Source organism: Trichoderma atroviride, chromosome 3 (genome assembly GCF_020647795.1).
Source record: "Trichoderma atroviride chromosome 3, complete sequence".
In the NCBI taxonomy this organism is placed as follows: domain Eukaryota; kingdom Fungi; phylum Ascomycota; class Sordariomycetes; order Hypocreales; family Hypocreaceae; genus Trichoderma; species Trichoderma atroviride.
In genome coordinates, this window is record NC_089402.1 from 1,506,149 (window position 1) to 1,522,010 (window position 15,862).

The following is a 15,862-nucleotide window of genomic DNA, read 5'->3' on the forward strand; positions in this document are numbered from 1 at the left end:
CTGCCCCTCACCCGCGCACTGCCTATTCGGTGCCTGTAGGCAGTTCGCACTGATTCACCCAAGTGCGGGACAGTGGGCGGAGCTGCACCACGCCTATTACGCAAAGGCCCACTTGCTTTCCACTGCTCAAACCTGACGTTTGTCAACCAGCAACTCTTTTTTTCTCTCTCTCCCAACTGCATCCTCTCTCCACATCTCCGCCCGGTAACTTCACGACGGGAGCATCTGCAAGCCATAATCGACGGCTTGACTTGTGTTCCTGTGTTTCTTCTTTTTGACGATACCCCGCCCTGCTGCCTGCCTGGACCCTTGGAATCGCTGTTTGAGGACGACTGCACTCGCCCTACAACCCGCTTCCAAGCTCTCGCAGCCGCATCCTGTATCCTCTATTGACGGATAAAACTCTGCATCGTTCCCAACTCGAACCGAAGACCGGCACATCGCTCCCTGAAGCTGCGGACCGATACCGTATGCGATCGGCGTCGACACCAGCGAACTTTGTTTGACGTGTAGACAGCCTTGTCCCGAAGCATCGCCTACGCATATCTGACGTCCACCCCCGCGGTTCGGCTCAGCCCAGCCACCACGATCCCCCAACCGCCAGCCGTGTTCGCGGTCTTTGGAATAAGTCTTTGCTGAAAACAAAAAGCAAGTCATCTCGACTGCACCATTCGCGCTGCCGCGCCAGCGGATAGCCGGATCGAAGTGGAGGGGGAGTTTGTATTTGAGATCGCGGCTCGGCCGCCCCTGTTCTCATCATGGGCAAGATTACGAAGACGATGCAGTCTAAGCATCGGGAGACTTTGGTAAGTCATATATGGCGGCGATGGAAGACGCAAAGAATGAGCAAGGTTTCGTTATGCATGCCCAGAGGAGAACCGTGACGCTGACATTTTCCATTTTGATATAGTCCTCATGGCTTAAGCTATACGTCGAATCTGCATCAACGACTCCATTGCCCCTCCTTGTTCAACAACTCGCCGATTTTCCGACACGATGGCCTTTCGGGCGTGGAGACCTGTACCATTGGATTCCCCTGTTAAACAGATTCGATAGCGTGCTTGAACTTTTCTGCAAAATCTACAAGTTGAATGAAGGGCCTCAGCAGCGTGATTTTGATTGCGAAGTGCTTCTCAATCATGCAAAAGACCCGGCATTTGAAGGCGAGAAGCAGTGGGAGATGGACCAGCTTGCCGAGCTCAAATTTCCCCAAGACGGCGACAGAGTTTTGGTCGAGGCTATCCTCAAGTTTACCCGCATGCTGCTAGAGCATTGCGGAAATCGAAGCATCTACGCCAGCAGTGCTCACCTGAACGATCTGCTGAACTGCACCGCTTCTTCTGTTCTCATTGCCACCCTCGAGGTGGGCTCTGAATTGGCACAAAGATACCAGGCGTCGGTCAAGCGGATAGGTACCGCTTCTAGACACATTAGTGCAGCGCTTCTTGCAAATCATTACAATATCGACTTGGATCGCGTTCAGCAGATAGCTTTACCGTTCGTCAAAACACCCATCCTTGGCCTTTCAGATCCCGCTCCAACCAACCCACCTGCAGCTGCGTCGAAGGGAAAGGATAAAGTGACTACGGGAAGCGGCGTTAGGAATGTCGCTACTATGCATGCTAATGATCTAGTCGCTATCGCTACGTCTGATGATAGTCGATGGAACACTTGGGGCGATGTCAAAGTCTCTTATTATTCGCAAGAAACCGCTACATCGACCCAGCATGACGTCCCAGCAGAGACGGCCCGCTCGACTCTACCATCAACTCCCACTCCGCTGCGTCGAAGCTCCACGATGAACTCTCAACACACCCCAAAATCTCGAAACACCGCTGGCGAGGACTCGTCTCCGTTTGCCCCGCGAACTTCGGGATTTGCGGAGGATCATGCTTCTTCGTCGGGCCAGAAGACGTTTGAGTTGACACAATCTGTCGTAGCCTCTCATTCAATTTACGAACTTATAAGTCGATGCCCTGATGACATGCCTCAGGCGGCCAAGTATGAGGCATTCCACCGCCTGAGAGTCGCCAAAGCCCTCACCGGCTCTCAGGACTCGCGTCAGCAAATGTTGGCTACTCGTCTGTTGGCGGTTACCAACCTGGCTTACATACATTCTGAGTCAAGCTTTGTTGAAAAGGTTCTCCGTCAGGACATTGATGAAACTCGTCGGTTCCAACTGGTGTACCAGCTCGCTGAGCTGATTCATCCATCCGCTGATGGTGTCGTGGATGTGCCTTTGCGGCTGCAGACGATTGCTCTCGCACTCCTCGAGGCTGTATCGAGCTTTCACGCTCGTTGCCAAGATGTCTTATCGGCTCTCAACGCTAATGTTAATCATGGAATCCTTCTTTACGTGATTAGAAAAGCAGTCGCTGGAATGAAAGGAACCCGGGCAGGAGACGATAATGACAAGACAAACGAGGTCGATGAGTGGCGAAACAATCTGTTTTCTCTGACGCTGCATCTGTCGATGGCCACCCGAGTGGGAAGTGAAATGGTCTCTGCCGGCTTGATGGATATCCTTGTCGAGATTCTCAACATCCGTTCTGTTATTGCCCAACGCCACCACTCAATGGTTCTCGCCTTCTTGGATGGCCTTATTTGGACTTACCCGAATGCCTTTACTGCGTTTTTCAACGCGGATGGATTGGATGCCGTGGCTAAGCTAATCGTGGACACGATTAGCGGTGCTCGGAGCTTGCTTGAAGAATCCAAAGGTATCAAGCCAGACCAGCAGTCCAGCGCCGTCGACTATGAAATCCCTTACTACCAGCAGCAGACACTGAAATGGATACTTAAGTTTGTTCACCATATCATGTCTAATTCTTACAGTTATAGCGGTAATACAGACCGGCTCCTGCGGAACCTTGCTGAGAAATCTGACCTATTGGCCAACCTGAGGGACATCATCAACGATAAAAAGAGCTTTGGCTCCGTAGTTTGGACAAACTCGGTGACTATCCTGAGCGATTTCATCAATAATGACCCGACAAGCTTTGCAGCCATTTCCGAATCAGGCATGATTAAGACATACCTTGAAGCCATCACTGGACGACCGATCCCACATGATCATACCACGCTACTGAGACACCGAGAAGAGGGCGAAGACGCTGAGGTTGTTGAGTCTTCTGCTATTGAAAGAATCACACATGTCGATGAACGACTACATCCTCCCTCGGAAGAATCAATTCGGCAAACCCTAGACCGACCGGTTGCGCAGGGCATATTGGCATCCTCTGATGCTATCAATGTTGTGCCTCAAGTTTTGAACTCTATTTCGCTGAACAACGCAGGTATGCAGTTGGTAGTCGCTTCACGAGCCTTCGATAGCTTCTTGGAAGTGTTTGAAAGCTCTGCACACGTGAAGTGTATGGAAACAGACGCGGAGCTTGCAAGCAACGTTGGCGCCAGCTTTGACGAACTTGCACGACATCACCCGCCTCTTAGAAAGGCCATCTCCAATGCTGTGATTGACATGGTTGCGCGAGTTCGTATGCTGGGTATCGAGAAGGCTCGTCTTGCGGGCTGGGGAGTCAAGTTGGCTCCCATTGGCAGCCTACAGGCTGCAATCGAATCGATTGAAGAAGGAGCTCAGCCCTCTAAATCACTGCAAGAGCCCGATGTCGACATGTCTGACGCTGCCGCCACTCAAGGTTTAGAGTCTGACAAGCGTACCGAAACAGAAGCAGAAACTTCGTCTTCGGAGACATTCACGCCCTATATATACGCGCTCTCGACTTTCTTGACCACTTACTTGTCCAACGGTGTGTTGAAGAACAATTTTATTGAACATGGTGGCATTGAACTTCTTCTTGATATGTGCCAATCCCCTAGCTTGGCGGCCGGGTATAGCGATTCTATGGCATCTAGAGTTCTCAACCAGGTAGTGTCTCAACTGATTGAGCAAGGTGCTGCCCAAGGCTTGACGTCCCTGCTCAGTCGGGCTCAGCGCGCCATTGATGTATTGGAGCCACTGGCAACAAAGACAGAAGCAGTCCCTCCCTACTTTGCGCCTTTCCTGGCTCCCGATCTGGGTACCGTTTACACCAAAGAGGAGGCGACTGAGATAATTTCGACTGGCACAAACGTTGTCAAGGCCTTGCTCAACGCGCAAACCTTTATCAAGATTATCTCTGATTGCTTCTCGTCTTCAAGGTCAAACTCGCTCCAATTCTATCCCATCAATGTCTATGATTATTACCTAAAATTGGTAAAATCAATCGGGCCTTTGCTACGTGGAGTTTTAGCAGAGGAGGCAGGCGAGCTTACGGCGGTCCCTCAGCACTGGTCTCTAAGGCGTCAATCTCCACCGCTAGAGGGTAATGCCAGAAGCGGTGCTGTAGATGCTGAAGCTGATGATACCTCCTTACCGGATGTTCTTAACAGCACAGATAGTTGGAGGCCCAGCGAAGGCACAGACGCCTCTTCGACTTCCCGGCCTACCGAGCAGGAACAGGCCAGCCCCCGGTTCCAAAACTACGAGACGCTTCGAGTCCTTCTGCACCCTATGATTCCTACATCATTTCCCCTTTTCCAAACCCTGGGAAGGGCCCTCTTACCTAGGCGCGAAACGACCCATGGTGACCCATACCACCGACCGCGCCATTTGGAGATTGCAAGAGCACTTGCTGATACAGTTCTTGACCACCTTGGGCCATCTGTGGCAGAGCCCGAGCCAACTTCAAAAGACTTTCACTACTGGATCATTATGCTACATACCATTCATGAAATGTTGATTGACCACCGTAGGTTCCAATTTCATTCCAATTCTTCGAAACCATTTTTTTTTTCCCTCATCAGTTTTCAACATGCTAATCCAATGCACAGCCACCTCGTCATCTCGCCAGAATGATCGCTCGAATGTACAAATCATTATGCCCGTCCTTCTCGCTTTCAAGGAGCGTAATGGTCTTGTCGTGCTCAATTCCATGCTGCGTGTCTTCGCAAATGCAGTGAAGAGTTCTGATGCCGCAACTGCTGATGAATCTTCAAAAGTTAAAGTTGCTGCTTTTGGTCTCAAGAAGATACTAGACTTGTATTACATTCTGGTCAACGGGAAATATATCGCCGATACACATACCCATTTCAACCTCCAACGGCAAACAGATCGATCCTTGGTTGTTCCAAATATTCTCAGCCAAATTGTGGTTGAATTTCGAGCGGCTATACTGCCTGTTATCATGGAACTTTGGGATTCCAATTTCATGGAGCGAGTGCCAGACCAGACAGTAAAAAGACTAGTCGATATTCTCAAGATGGTATCATTGGGCGAGAACGAATTGCAGGGGATGCCAATGGATAAGGTAAGCAAAGTCTTCTGGCTATTTATGAATAGATTTGTTTCTGATTGTTCTAGGTTCCCTTTGTCCTTCTCAAATACACAGATGTGCGGTTCAACTGGAAGAATGTCAGAAACCTTGTTCGTCAGCTCGCTGACGACTTTGATGATGAACTGGCCCAAGAAGCTGCATATCGTACTCATGGTAACCACGTTACTGCGCCAGCATACTGCAGTGCACATGAAGCTGAGATTGCAGGCACTCGAAATCCCATCCCCCTTGCGGACGCACCGGACCCATCTGTCCTGGCGGAGACGGGAAATACGCCGGTATTGCTTGAATCAGATGGTAATACCTTTCGTGGTCCAGACCCTGAGGCAATGTCATTGGATACATCCCCCGAGACATCTGCGGAGACCTTGGACGACTTGATTTCTCGTCTTCCTGAAAACGATGAAGTTGCCAGCGAGAGTGGTGCCGATGTGACACCAAAGGCCGTCAAGCCAACTACCTCTACTGAAGAAGGAAGCTCGACTGAGCAACCTACCGCTGAAACTTTCAACTTGCTCAAGAAAGATCTCGACGATAGCCGGGCAAAACTACGAGAAAATCTTATTGATCAGTGCCTTGACGTCGTTCGAACCCATCCAGATACAGCTATAGAGATTTCCGAACTTATCAGCACCGTGGTTCTGAGACATCAAGAGGAGCATGCACACAAAGAAGTTGGGTCTACGCTTACAGAAGCCCTATCATCTATCCCTACAGATGAAAATGAGAAGAAAACTAACGGGAAATGCATCGCTGCGTACGCCCATCTTCTTGCCCTTTTGCTTCAAGATGAGACCTTCTTTGATAAAAATATCGACACGCTTCGCGAAAGGATTGGCGAATATGTTGCACTCCTCAAAGTTTCGCCTTCTACCTCTGCCGAGGAGCTGCCCCCTTGGATTCCTTTCATACTCTTAGTACTAGAGACTTTGTTAAGCCACGATGAAAAGCCAACTGCCGTTCAGTGGAACATGCCCAAATCTTTGGATGAACCTGTTGTGGCGCCCGTCATCACACTCAAATCGCCTTTGGTCAACGATGAGCTCCGTTCTAGTGTCCTGGAATCGCTGTTGGACTTACTCCCTCGCATTGGAAAGGGGGAAATGCTAGCAACTGCTATTCTACGCGTCTTGATCATTCTGACTCGCAAGCGCCAGTTGGCGAAACAAGTAGGCGAGAAGAAGAATTTGCAAAGGCTTTTCCTCATGGCCAAACAGATGTCGGGCGCAGGATCTGAGCGTCTTAGGCAGACACGATTGACAGCCCATCTCATCACTATCCTCCGTCACATTGTTGAGGATGAGGACGTTATCAAGCAGGTCATGAGAGCTGAAATCAAATCGGACCTGCCCAATCTCCAACGCACCCAACGCGGTCATTTAGACGTGTCTACCTATCTTAGAGGAATGGCACCAATTGCTCTCCGTGCTCCTGATCTCTTCGTTGAGGTGACAAACGAACTACTCCGTTTCTCACGGTGGAGCGCACCGACCGGGGAGGGGGCCAGGTCTCAAGCTCTCGTCTGGAAGGAACAACCCGATAGCGACGCAAACGTTACCCAGTCAGATGCTGGGAATGCTCAAGCGGAAGATGTCAAGCAGTCTACTGAATCGGGAGACAAAGAAATGTCGGACGCGCATAAATCACATCATGATAGTAAACGCCCTGTGGTCGAAAATCCAGACGGAGTCATCCACTTTCTCCTTTGCGAGTTGGTCAACTATCGAGAAGTCGAAGACAAAGAAGTACCAAAGCCTAGCAAAGATGTGGCGTCAGAGAGCGAGTCGACGACAGCTGCTGAGACCCAACAAGATAACTCTTCTGTCGACAGTTTAGCGGGCGATGGAAAGGATAAGAAACCAGCAAAACCTACGTTCAAGCCAGAAGAACATCCAATCTTTGTGTACAGATGCTTTTTGCTTAGCTGTTTGGCCGAGCTCCTTCAAAGCTATACCAGGACAAAGGTGGAGTTTATCAATTTCAAGCGTAGTGCTCCTCCCCTATCCACCAACACTCCTGTCAAGCCGAGATCAAGCATTCTCAACTATCTCATCTATGACTTGTTGTGTCAGAGCAATTTGAGCGGTACAACCGACAATATCGCCTCTAAAAAAGAAAGCTGCCACTTCATCTCAGACCCAAAAGGTTCTGGTTGCTCTGGTGTCAAAAACTAACGAAAAGGTATTTGAGCGCAAGAAAGAAAAGTACGCCTATGACGATGAGCCGGATCTCCTGTTCGTCCGCAAATTTGTTCTAGACACCATCTTGAAGGCGTATGAGAAGGCGCCTCTTACCGATGAGCCGCTGGAGGTCCGATATGCGCGAATGCAATGCCTTGCAGAGCTGATGAACCAAATGGTTGGAGAACGAGACAAAGATCAGAGCTCTGGGTCTCGCAATGCCGATGGCGTTCAGCCAAGATCGCAGGCGCAACTTCGGCGGCTCATGTACGAAAAGGGCTACCTTGATAAGCTTACATCATCCATCGCTGAGATTAATTTGAACTTCCCGGGAGTCAAGCGCGCCATCAAGTATATTCTGCGCGTCCTTCGAGTGTTGACCGATACTGCCAAAGAACTAAGCCATTCGAATATCTTGGTAAACGACTCACAAGCTGACCAGAGTGACGAAGATTTTGCGTCTACTTCATCCCTGTCTGACTTGGACGAGGGCCGAGAAGAAACTCCCGATCTATATCGAAACTCTGCTCTTGGAATGCTGGAACCTCGCGGAGAAGATGACGAGTCCGAATCTGAGGAAGAAGACAACGGCGATGAAGACATGTATGGAGATGATTACGATGACGATGAGATGGATTACGGCGATGAAGATATATCGGATGATGAAGACAATATCAGTGATGAAGATGAAGAACTTAGTGATATGGGAGAGATCGAGGGCCTCCACGGCGACCCTGGGGTGGTTGAAGTCATCATGGATGATGACGAAGATGACGAAGATGACAGCGATGAAGATGACGAGGACGACGAGGATGATGAAGTTGACTCCGCTGATATGGAAGATGTCGAAGATCGAGTTGAAATTGTTGACGAAGACGGAAACCTTCTCGAGGACGATGGAGAATCAGGGTGGGAGAGCGAAACCAGTGCCGAGGAGGATGACGGGCCAGAAGTCGATATTGATTACGAAGGCGAAGTCCAAGAGGCAGACGAAGCCCATCTACACGGCATGGGCCCTGGCGATCTGCTGGATAACATGGCAAGAGCTATTATGGGTGGAGATGAAGATGGATATGAGCCCGAACTTATGGAAGCGCTGGATGAGCATTATATGGATGATGGTCATGATGAAGGTGGTACGTATAACATCTCTCTTCCTCTCATACTTTGCTTGCCTTTATCAATGTTCTATGAGTATGAGTGTTGACTTGGAAACAAACAGATGATGACGACGAGGAAGATATTGAGGACGAGGAGTACATCTATGACGATGATTATCCCTGTAAGTTGGCTATTATATTTCACTGAGTCTCATTACTTTGGAGCTAATGTTTGAAACTTTACCATCACAAACAGTAAACGATCCACTGCCACCAATGCCAGCTCTCGGATGGGATGGCTTTACTCCCGATGTGGATGAAAGACATAGACAGCTCTTCCTGCTCGATAACCATGGCAGACGGCCAGTACTTGCGCGAATGGACAACCGTAACCCTTTCCCTCCTAGGTTCATGGCGGGATCGAACCGAGACCTGAATGGTAAGTTTGGGATGTGGTTTTCCCCCTTTCCAATTGCTGGTGCGTCTACTAATATGTTGTTCAATGAAGATTTCCGCAGTTACTTCTCTCGTTCCCACCGTCATAATGGGCAGCAGCCCAACGCAGACGATGGTATCAACCCGTTGCTTCGTCGCAACGACCAGGCTCAAGAAACTCAGCCGCGAAATGGTCAGCCAAATTCGATTGGTATCCGCTTCCCAGAAGGCTTTTTAGGACCAGGAAGACATGTTATTGACGGCCCAATGAGCTTTTTGGGAGAGCTTATGGAATTCTTGCCAATCATGGGCCGTACTGGTAACCAACATGCCTTCCAGGTGCATATCAGTGGCCCTGGTGGCACTCGGACCGCTGAAATTGGAAGTATCCGTGGCTTGAGAAACGAGCTGCGTCGAGATGTTACAGTTCAGGAGCCCCACCAAGCAGTCGCCTTTACTCCTGAATCTACCTTGGATCGCTACCAAGAAGAAGCTAGGATGATTTTTGGTGGAAATCCTGCCGTGGAGGCTTCTAGACTTAGCAATGCTATCATCGCGCAGCTGACTCCTGCAGCAATGGAGCTGGAGAGGAAGCTGAGGGCTGAAGAAGAAGAAACCAGGAAGCGGCTGGAGGAAGCTCGAAAGAAGGCTGAAGAAGAAGAACGCTTGGCCAGAGAGGCTAAGGAAGCCGAAGAAAGAGCAGAGAGGGAAAGAAAGGAGGCAGAGGAACGTGAGGCTGCCGCTAAGCTCGCCGCCGAAGCCGCCGAAGCCGCCGCTCTTGCAGCTAGCCAGAATGCTGAATCACAGCCTGGCGAGGGGGACCACAACCAAAGCAGCGGTGCTATGGAAGGGGTTGAATCGACTGAACCCGCCAACGCTGGAGCTAACGGAAGCACTGAGAACACGTCAAGTGCGAATCTTCCTCGAGTGACGACAATGATCAGGGGAGAAGAAGTTGACGTCACCGAGCTGGGCATTGATCCGGATTATCTAGCCGCTCTTCCTGAAGAATTCCGAGAGGAAGTCATCGCTCAAACAGTAAGCGAGAGACGGTCTCAGGCTCGCGAAGAAGCAGCATCAGGAGAAACGACAGAAGTATTCCAAGAGTTCCTTGATGCCCTTCCGGAGGAGCTACGATTAGAAATTGCGCAACAAGAAAGACAAGAACAGCGGCGCCGTCACCGCGAAGACAGTCGCCGCCAGGCGACTGAAGGCGAAGCAATTCCGGCGGAGATGGACCCAGCCAGTATTTTACTTACGTTCCCTCCGGAACTCCGAGAGCAAGCGCTCATTGATCAGGGCGAAGACATCATGGGCCAGTTGCCTCCTGACATGGCTGCTCAGGTGCGAGCATTGACACAGCATCGTCCGCAGGTGGTTCACCAGCATCGAGGTATGCGGCCTATTGTCCTCCCAGGCAGGACCTCGCTTGCCGCTGGTAGAACTCCAGCCCAAGGCTCGCCAGATGAACAGGGAGAAAATAAAACTCAGCGAAAGGCGGTGGTGCAAATGCTTGACAAAGCTGGTGTAGCAACCTTGCTGCGTCTTATGTTCATTGCCCAACAGGGTTCTATCCGGAATTATCTCTTTAGTGTTTTTGCAGATGTGTGTGAGAATCGACAGACTCGCCTCGAAGTCATTAGCACCATCCTGCAGATCCTTCAAGACGGCAGTACGGATATGAACGCCGTTGAGCGCAGCTTTGGCCAGCTTTCACTCAAGGCTAGGAAGCAGAGAGACAAGGAAAAGGATGGCGATTCTAAGGCTCCGCAAAGTCTTAAGAGGACCCTGACGACCATTGGTAGCCTTACCAGTAGTGGACAAACAAACTCCGAGACATCGCCCTTGCTGATTGTACAGCAATGTCTAGACCTCCTTGTCGATCTGTGCACCAAAAACCCGCATATTCCTTGGCTGTTCCTGACTGAGCACGAGACTGTGGGCTCCTCTCTTAAGAGGTCTCTGAGTCGTCGAGGAAAAGGCAAAGACCAAAAGGCGCACAAATATGCGATCAATTCCTTGTTGACTCTTTTGGACCGTGAGCTTGTAACGGAAAGCTCGCTCGTTATGACACACCTTGCGGACCTGCTGAACCGAGTTACTCTCCCTCTACAAAACTTGGATCGTCGACGCAAAGACACTCAAGAAGAAGATACATCGGCTTCAAAGGCGGCCGGCGCAGAAGCTGAAGTTGTGCCAGAGACAATCGAGACGGAGCAGCAGAATAGCAACGAACAAGCAGCTGATGGCGAGGCGGCAGCCACATCATCCGAACCAAAAGCCGCCGAACCCGGAGACTCGAAAGAACAATCGAAAGGCGCATCACAGAAGCGTACCCGTCAACTGCAGCCTCCAGTAATCCCTCCCCAGAATCTCACCCTCGTGGTTAGAGTGTTTGTGGCTAGAGAGTGCAGCTCGAAAACATTCCAAAACACAATATCCACTATCAAGAATCTTTCGGCTATTCCAGGGGCAAAGACAGTCTTTGGCCAGGAGTTGGTTAGCCAAGCCCGTCTATTGAGCAGCAATATTGTTGCTGATCTAGATGACTTGCTACCACACATTGAGGCGGCTACTTCTGGAACTGAAATACAAGGAGTTGCGCTCGCCAAGTTTTCACCAGGAGCTTCAGAGCAAAATAAGTTGCTCAGAGTTCTTACCGCTCTGGACCATCTCTTTGACGGAAAGAAGAAGAGCGAAGAAGCGGATGAAGCTGGTGCTGGCGAGAAGCAAGATCTTGTTACCTCGCTATATCACAATTCAACCTTTGCAACCATGTGGGAGAAGCTGAGTGCATGTTTGAGCGCCATTCGCCAGCGAGAGAACATGCTCAATGTTGCAACAATACTACTCCCGTTGATTGAATCTTTGATGGTAGTCTGCAAAAACACCACGACAAATGACGATCTGTCTCTCAGCCAAGTTGGCAAGGACATGGTGCTATCAAGCCCGCAGCCAGAATCTCGCACGGCTAGCCTCTTCTTCACCTTCACAGAAGACCACAGACGCATCCTCAACGAACTTGTGCGACATAATCCGAAGCTCATGTCCGGCACCTTTGCCTTGCTTGTGAAGAACCCCAAGGTTTTGGAGTTTGATAACAAGCGCAATTACTTCAACAGAAGCGTTCACTCGCGCAGTGGTCAGAACCAGGTCCGCCCATCGTATCCACCGCTGCAGCTTTCTGTTCGCCGAGAGCACGTCTTCCACGACTCTTTCAAGTGGCTGTGTTTCAAGTCAGGCGAAGAGATGAAATACGGAAAGCTCAACATTCGATTCAATGGAGAGGAGGGAGTGGATGCTGGTGGTGTCACACGTGAGTGGTTCCAGGTCCTTGCTCGACAAATGTTCGATCCCAACTACGCCTTATTCATACCGGTTTCTTCGGATCGCACAACCTTCCACCCGAACAAGCTGAGTGGTATCAATGATGAGCATCTCAGATTCTTCAAATTCATTGGCCGCATCATTGGCAAGGCTTTGTACGAAGGCCGCCTCCTCGACTGTTTCTTCAGCCGCGCCGTTTACAAGCGTATCCTCGGAAAGTCCGTCTCTGTCAAGGATATGGAATCGTTTGACCCAGATTACTATAAATCCCTTTGCTGGATGCTGGAAAACGATATCACGGATATCATAACCGAGACGTTCTCAGTCGAAGATGACGAATTCGGCGTCACCAAGATTGTGGACCTCATTCCCAACGGTAGAGAAGTTGCGGTAACTGAGGATAACAAGCATGAGTACGTTCGTGTCGTGGTCGAGCATAAACTCCTATCTTCTGTCAAGGAGCAAATGGAGAACTTCTTGATGGGTAAGTTTTCATTCATTCAAGACGGTCGAATTAGTTGCGAGGACAAACGTAATCTAACTCTTTTCTTCTCTAGGTTTCCACGACATTATCCCTGCGGAGTTGATCTCCATCTTCAACGAGCAGGAGTTGGAACTACTGATTTCTGGTCTCCCGGACATTGACATTGACGATTGGAAAGCTAATACTGAGTATCACAACTACAACCCTTCTTCTCCACAGATCCAATGGTTCTGGAGAGCTGTCAGATCGTTTGACAAGGAAGAATTGGCCAAGTTGCTGCAATTTGTCACCGGTACTAGCAAGGTGCCTCTCAATGGATTCAAAGAGCTCGAAGGCATGAACGGCGTCAACCGTTTCAACATACATCGTGATTATGGAAACAAGGACCGCTTACCTTCCACACACACCTGCTTTAACCGTACGTTTATTACTGCCTAATCCACTTGCATTTACGCATAAAAAAATCAATGTACTGACAATTCTGATAGAACTTGACCTCCCCGAGTATGATAGCTACGATGTACTTCGTTCCCAAATCATCAAAGCCATTACTCAAGGCAGCGATTACTTCGGTTTCGCTTAATGTCCATACCAGGGAGGATGGTGTATTCTCAACAGAATGACGCATGCTTTTAGTACAAAGATATGAGTTCGTTCTCGTTGTTGTTCTTTTCGCTAGCATTTTATGACTGTAGTACATAGCATTTGGGATGATTACGGGTGGGGACTTGAAAAGAAAACAAACGCATCACAAAAAAGAAAAAAAAGGAAGGGGACGATGGTGTCCCGGTTTTAGATCTCGTCTTGTTGAAGAGAAGTGCAGATCTCTCTGGCATTGGCAGGATCTTACAGACACGGGATGACTGGAGGACAAGGGAAGGCTTTTGTTTGATAGGGGTGGTTAAAGACGTATTGCTTGCAAGTAGATTAGGACTGCCTAGGCTTAGAATTGGGCAAATACAATGGATTTGATGTATAGGTCTAATGTTCCTGAGTAAACATATACAGCGAAGCTTTAGAGCAGTCATGAAGTATATCAGTAGGAGAATATAGGTTTCGATAATCAGACATCGTAAATAGATTAGTGAGTGACCTTAACATCACTCCCCAGAAAAAACTAGGATATTGGCACGATTACACTGAGGTTCACGCAAGGGCACAAATGCTCGATCTGGATGGACATTGTCATTTTCACAAACGAAGAGAAGAAACAAGTATACGCGAAAAAGGTATCACAAGTTTTTTGTGTCATGAATGCATTGAAATATGTCAAAATGCTTCTAATGCATCCGTGGCAGGGGGGGTAGGCTATATAAAATCTCAAGCCCGAGAGATCCTCACTCCCTATGCATGCAAACCACGGGGGACCGAAAGGGTATGATTGGAATTTGCCCTTTATTTTTTTTCCTCATTCATTATAAAAGAAATAAAACGCCGAATCCTTATTTGTGCATGGAAGAAGCACGACGCTTGCGGGCATCGGCCTTGTGGGCCTTGGCCTCGGCGACACGCTTGGCAAGGATCTGGGCGTACTCGTTCTATTTGGAGAGTGATGTTAGAATGCTGCTGTAAACTGGATTTTTTGAAGGAGTGAATAAGGGAAGTACTCACGGCCTCATCCTTGACCTTCTCGGCCTGGCGGCGCTTGAGAGCGAGACGGTGACGCTTGTGCTGCAGACGCTGGGGGGTAACCAGTCTCTGGATCTTGGGAGCCTTGGTGTAAGGCTTCTTGCCCTCGCCCTTGGGCTGGACCTCTCGTCGGATAACGTACTTGCGGACCTATTTGTTTCGCGGATGGTTTGGTTAGTTCCATTGCTTTCATATACTTTGGTTTTTAATCTCGGCACCGGGTCAAGCTCTTTTTTCTCCATGCTTCAAGAATTTCTTCTTCTTTTTTTTTTTTGAGAGCACAAAGGCAAAAAAAGAAGCTTGCCCAGTATTTTCTTCTCACACTCTACCCGGACTGCCACAACCTCCACCGCAGCTCCTGGTAGGCGATGACCGAGTATGGGTGCAGGGTGAAACATACATCGTCATCCTTGGTGAGGTTGAAGAACTTGCGGATCTTGGTGGCGCGCTTGGGGCCGAGACGCTTAGGCTGGACGACGTCGGTCAGGCCGGGGATGTCACCCTCGCCCTGCTTGACGATGCTGAGGGCCAGGACGGACAGGTCCATGCCGACGATGCAGCCGCGGACGGACTTTCGCTTGCGCTCGCCGGTTCGTCGGGGGCGGTAGCAGGAGTGGCCGTCGGAGAGGAGCAGGCGGACACGGCTGGGGTGGAGGACACCCTGCTTCATGGGGAAACCCTGCTTGTCGTTTCCTCCGGTGATGCGGAAGATGTAGCCCTTGAACTCGTCGCCGACGGAGTCACCGGGGACCTCAGCACCCATCTATAAAACCCAGTATGTCAATTTTCACATTCCTTCCTTTGTTGGTATCAAACTGGAGGCCAGAGAGTGAAAAGTAAAAGTTTTCGATATCGAGTACGCAGATATTTGGTCGTCGATGATCGAAAAGAATTCCAGTTTCACACGTCTTTGCTCGTTGTTCGTAGGCGGTGGGGGAAAAAAAAACGTACTCGCTTCTCCATGAAGATGGCGAGCTTGCGCTCATCTTCAATCTCGATGAGCTTCTGGCTGCCATTGGCAGGGTAGGAAATGTTCAACTATAAAAAAGAGTTGTCATGTCAGCAACCGGCGGTGATGTCTCAACTAGGTTGAAATTGATGTCGAATAAAAAGATGTTGCTTTGTTTGCATCATCCGCATTGAGAGGACAGAGAGTTTTGGGGGAGGAAAGTATATGCCAAAACGTACCTTCATCTTGCCAGTGTTGTGGTGGTGCAAGTTTTGCTTGACCTGGCTCGCGTGAAGATGGCTTTTGGTGTTGAAGGAATGGGGAAAGGGCAAAGACGAAATTGGGGCGCGCAAAAAAAAAAGAGAAAATGTTGTGTGCGCTTTGCCTAGGGCTCCATTTTGGCGTGTGGGAGGTTAAGCTAGCCA

The 15,862-nt window shown here is 49.6% G+C and overlaps 3 protein-coding genes across 3 annotated transcripts; 2 read left to right on the plus strand and 1 right to left on the minus strand.

Annotated features, from left to right (window-relative positions):
* Positions 1–758: 758 nt before the first annotated feature.
* On the plus strand, positions 759–7,507 carry TrAtP1_005719 (uncharacterized protein; the record flags this gene model as incomplete). Its single annotated transcript, XM_066112829.1, has 4 exons — positions 759–806; positions 911–4,748; positions 4,831–5,306; positions 5,360–7,507. 4 exons carry the CDS (start codon positions 759–761, stop codon positions 7,505–7,507), a joined length of 6,510 nt encoding a protein of 2,169 aa, XP_065968915.1.
* A 151-nt stretch (positions 7,508–7,658) lies between these two features.
* TrAtP1_005720 (uncharacterized protein) lies at positions 7,659–13,442 on the plus strand (the record flags this gene model as incomplete). The annotated part of the gene is made up of 6 exons (XM_066112830.1): positions 7,659–8,649; positions 8,736–8,795; positions 8,870–9,052; positions 9,122–12,859; positions 12,933–13,277; positions 13,348–13,442. The coding sequence occupies 6 exons, from the start codon at positions 7,659–7,661 to the stop codon at positions 13,440–13,442; spliced, it is 5,412 nt and encodes a 1,803-aa protein (XP_065968916.1).
* Positions 13,443–14,078: 636 nt separating this feature from the next.
* TrAtP1_005721 (40S ribosomal protein eS6) lies at positions 14,079–15,776 on the minus strand. Its single transcript, XM_014089109.2, has 5 exons — positions 15,677–15,776; positions 15,440–15,526; positions 14,889–15,251; positions 14,471–14,638; positions 14,079–14,397 (listed from the first exon to the last, which is right to left on the minus strand). Exons 1-5 carry the CDS (start codon positions 15,680–15,682, stop codon positions 14,302–14,304), a joined length of 720 nt encoding a protein of 239 aa, XP_013944584.1. The 5' UTR covers positions 15,683–15,776; the 3' UTR covers positions 14,079–14,301.
* Between the last annotated feature and the right edge of the window lie 86 nt (positions 15,777–15,862).

Excerpts from the sequence above, each read along its gene's own strand:
- TrAtP1_005721 (XM_014089109.2), bottom strand. Across the intron at positions 15,252-15,439 it reads CCATCTTCATGGAGAAGCGA|ATGGGTGCTGAGGTCCCCGG; the intron begins GTACGTTTTTTT and ends TGGGTTTTATAG. Across the intron at positions 14,398-14,470 it reads AGAAGGTCAAGGATGAGGCC|AACGAGTACGCCCAGATCCT; the intron begins GTGAGTACTTCC and ends CTCTCCAAATAG.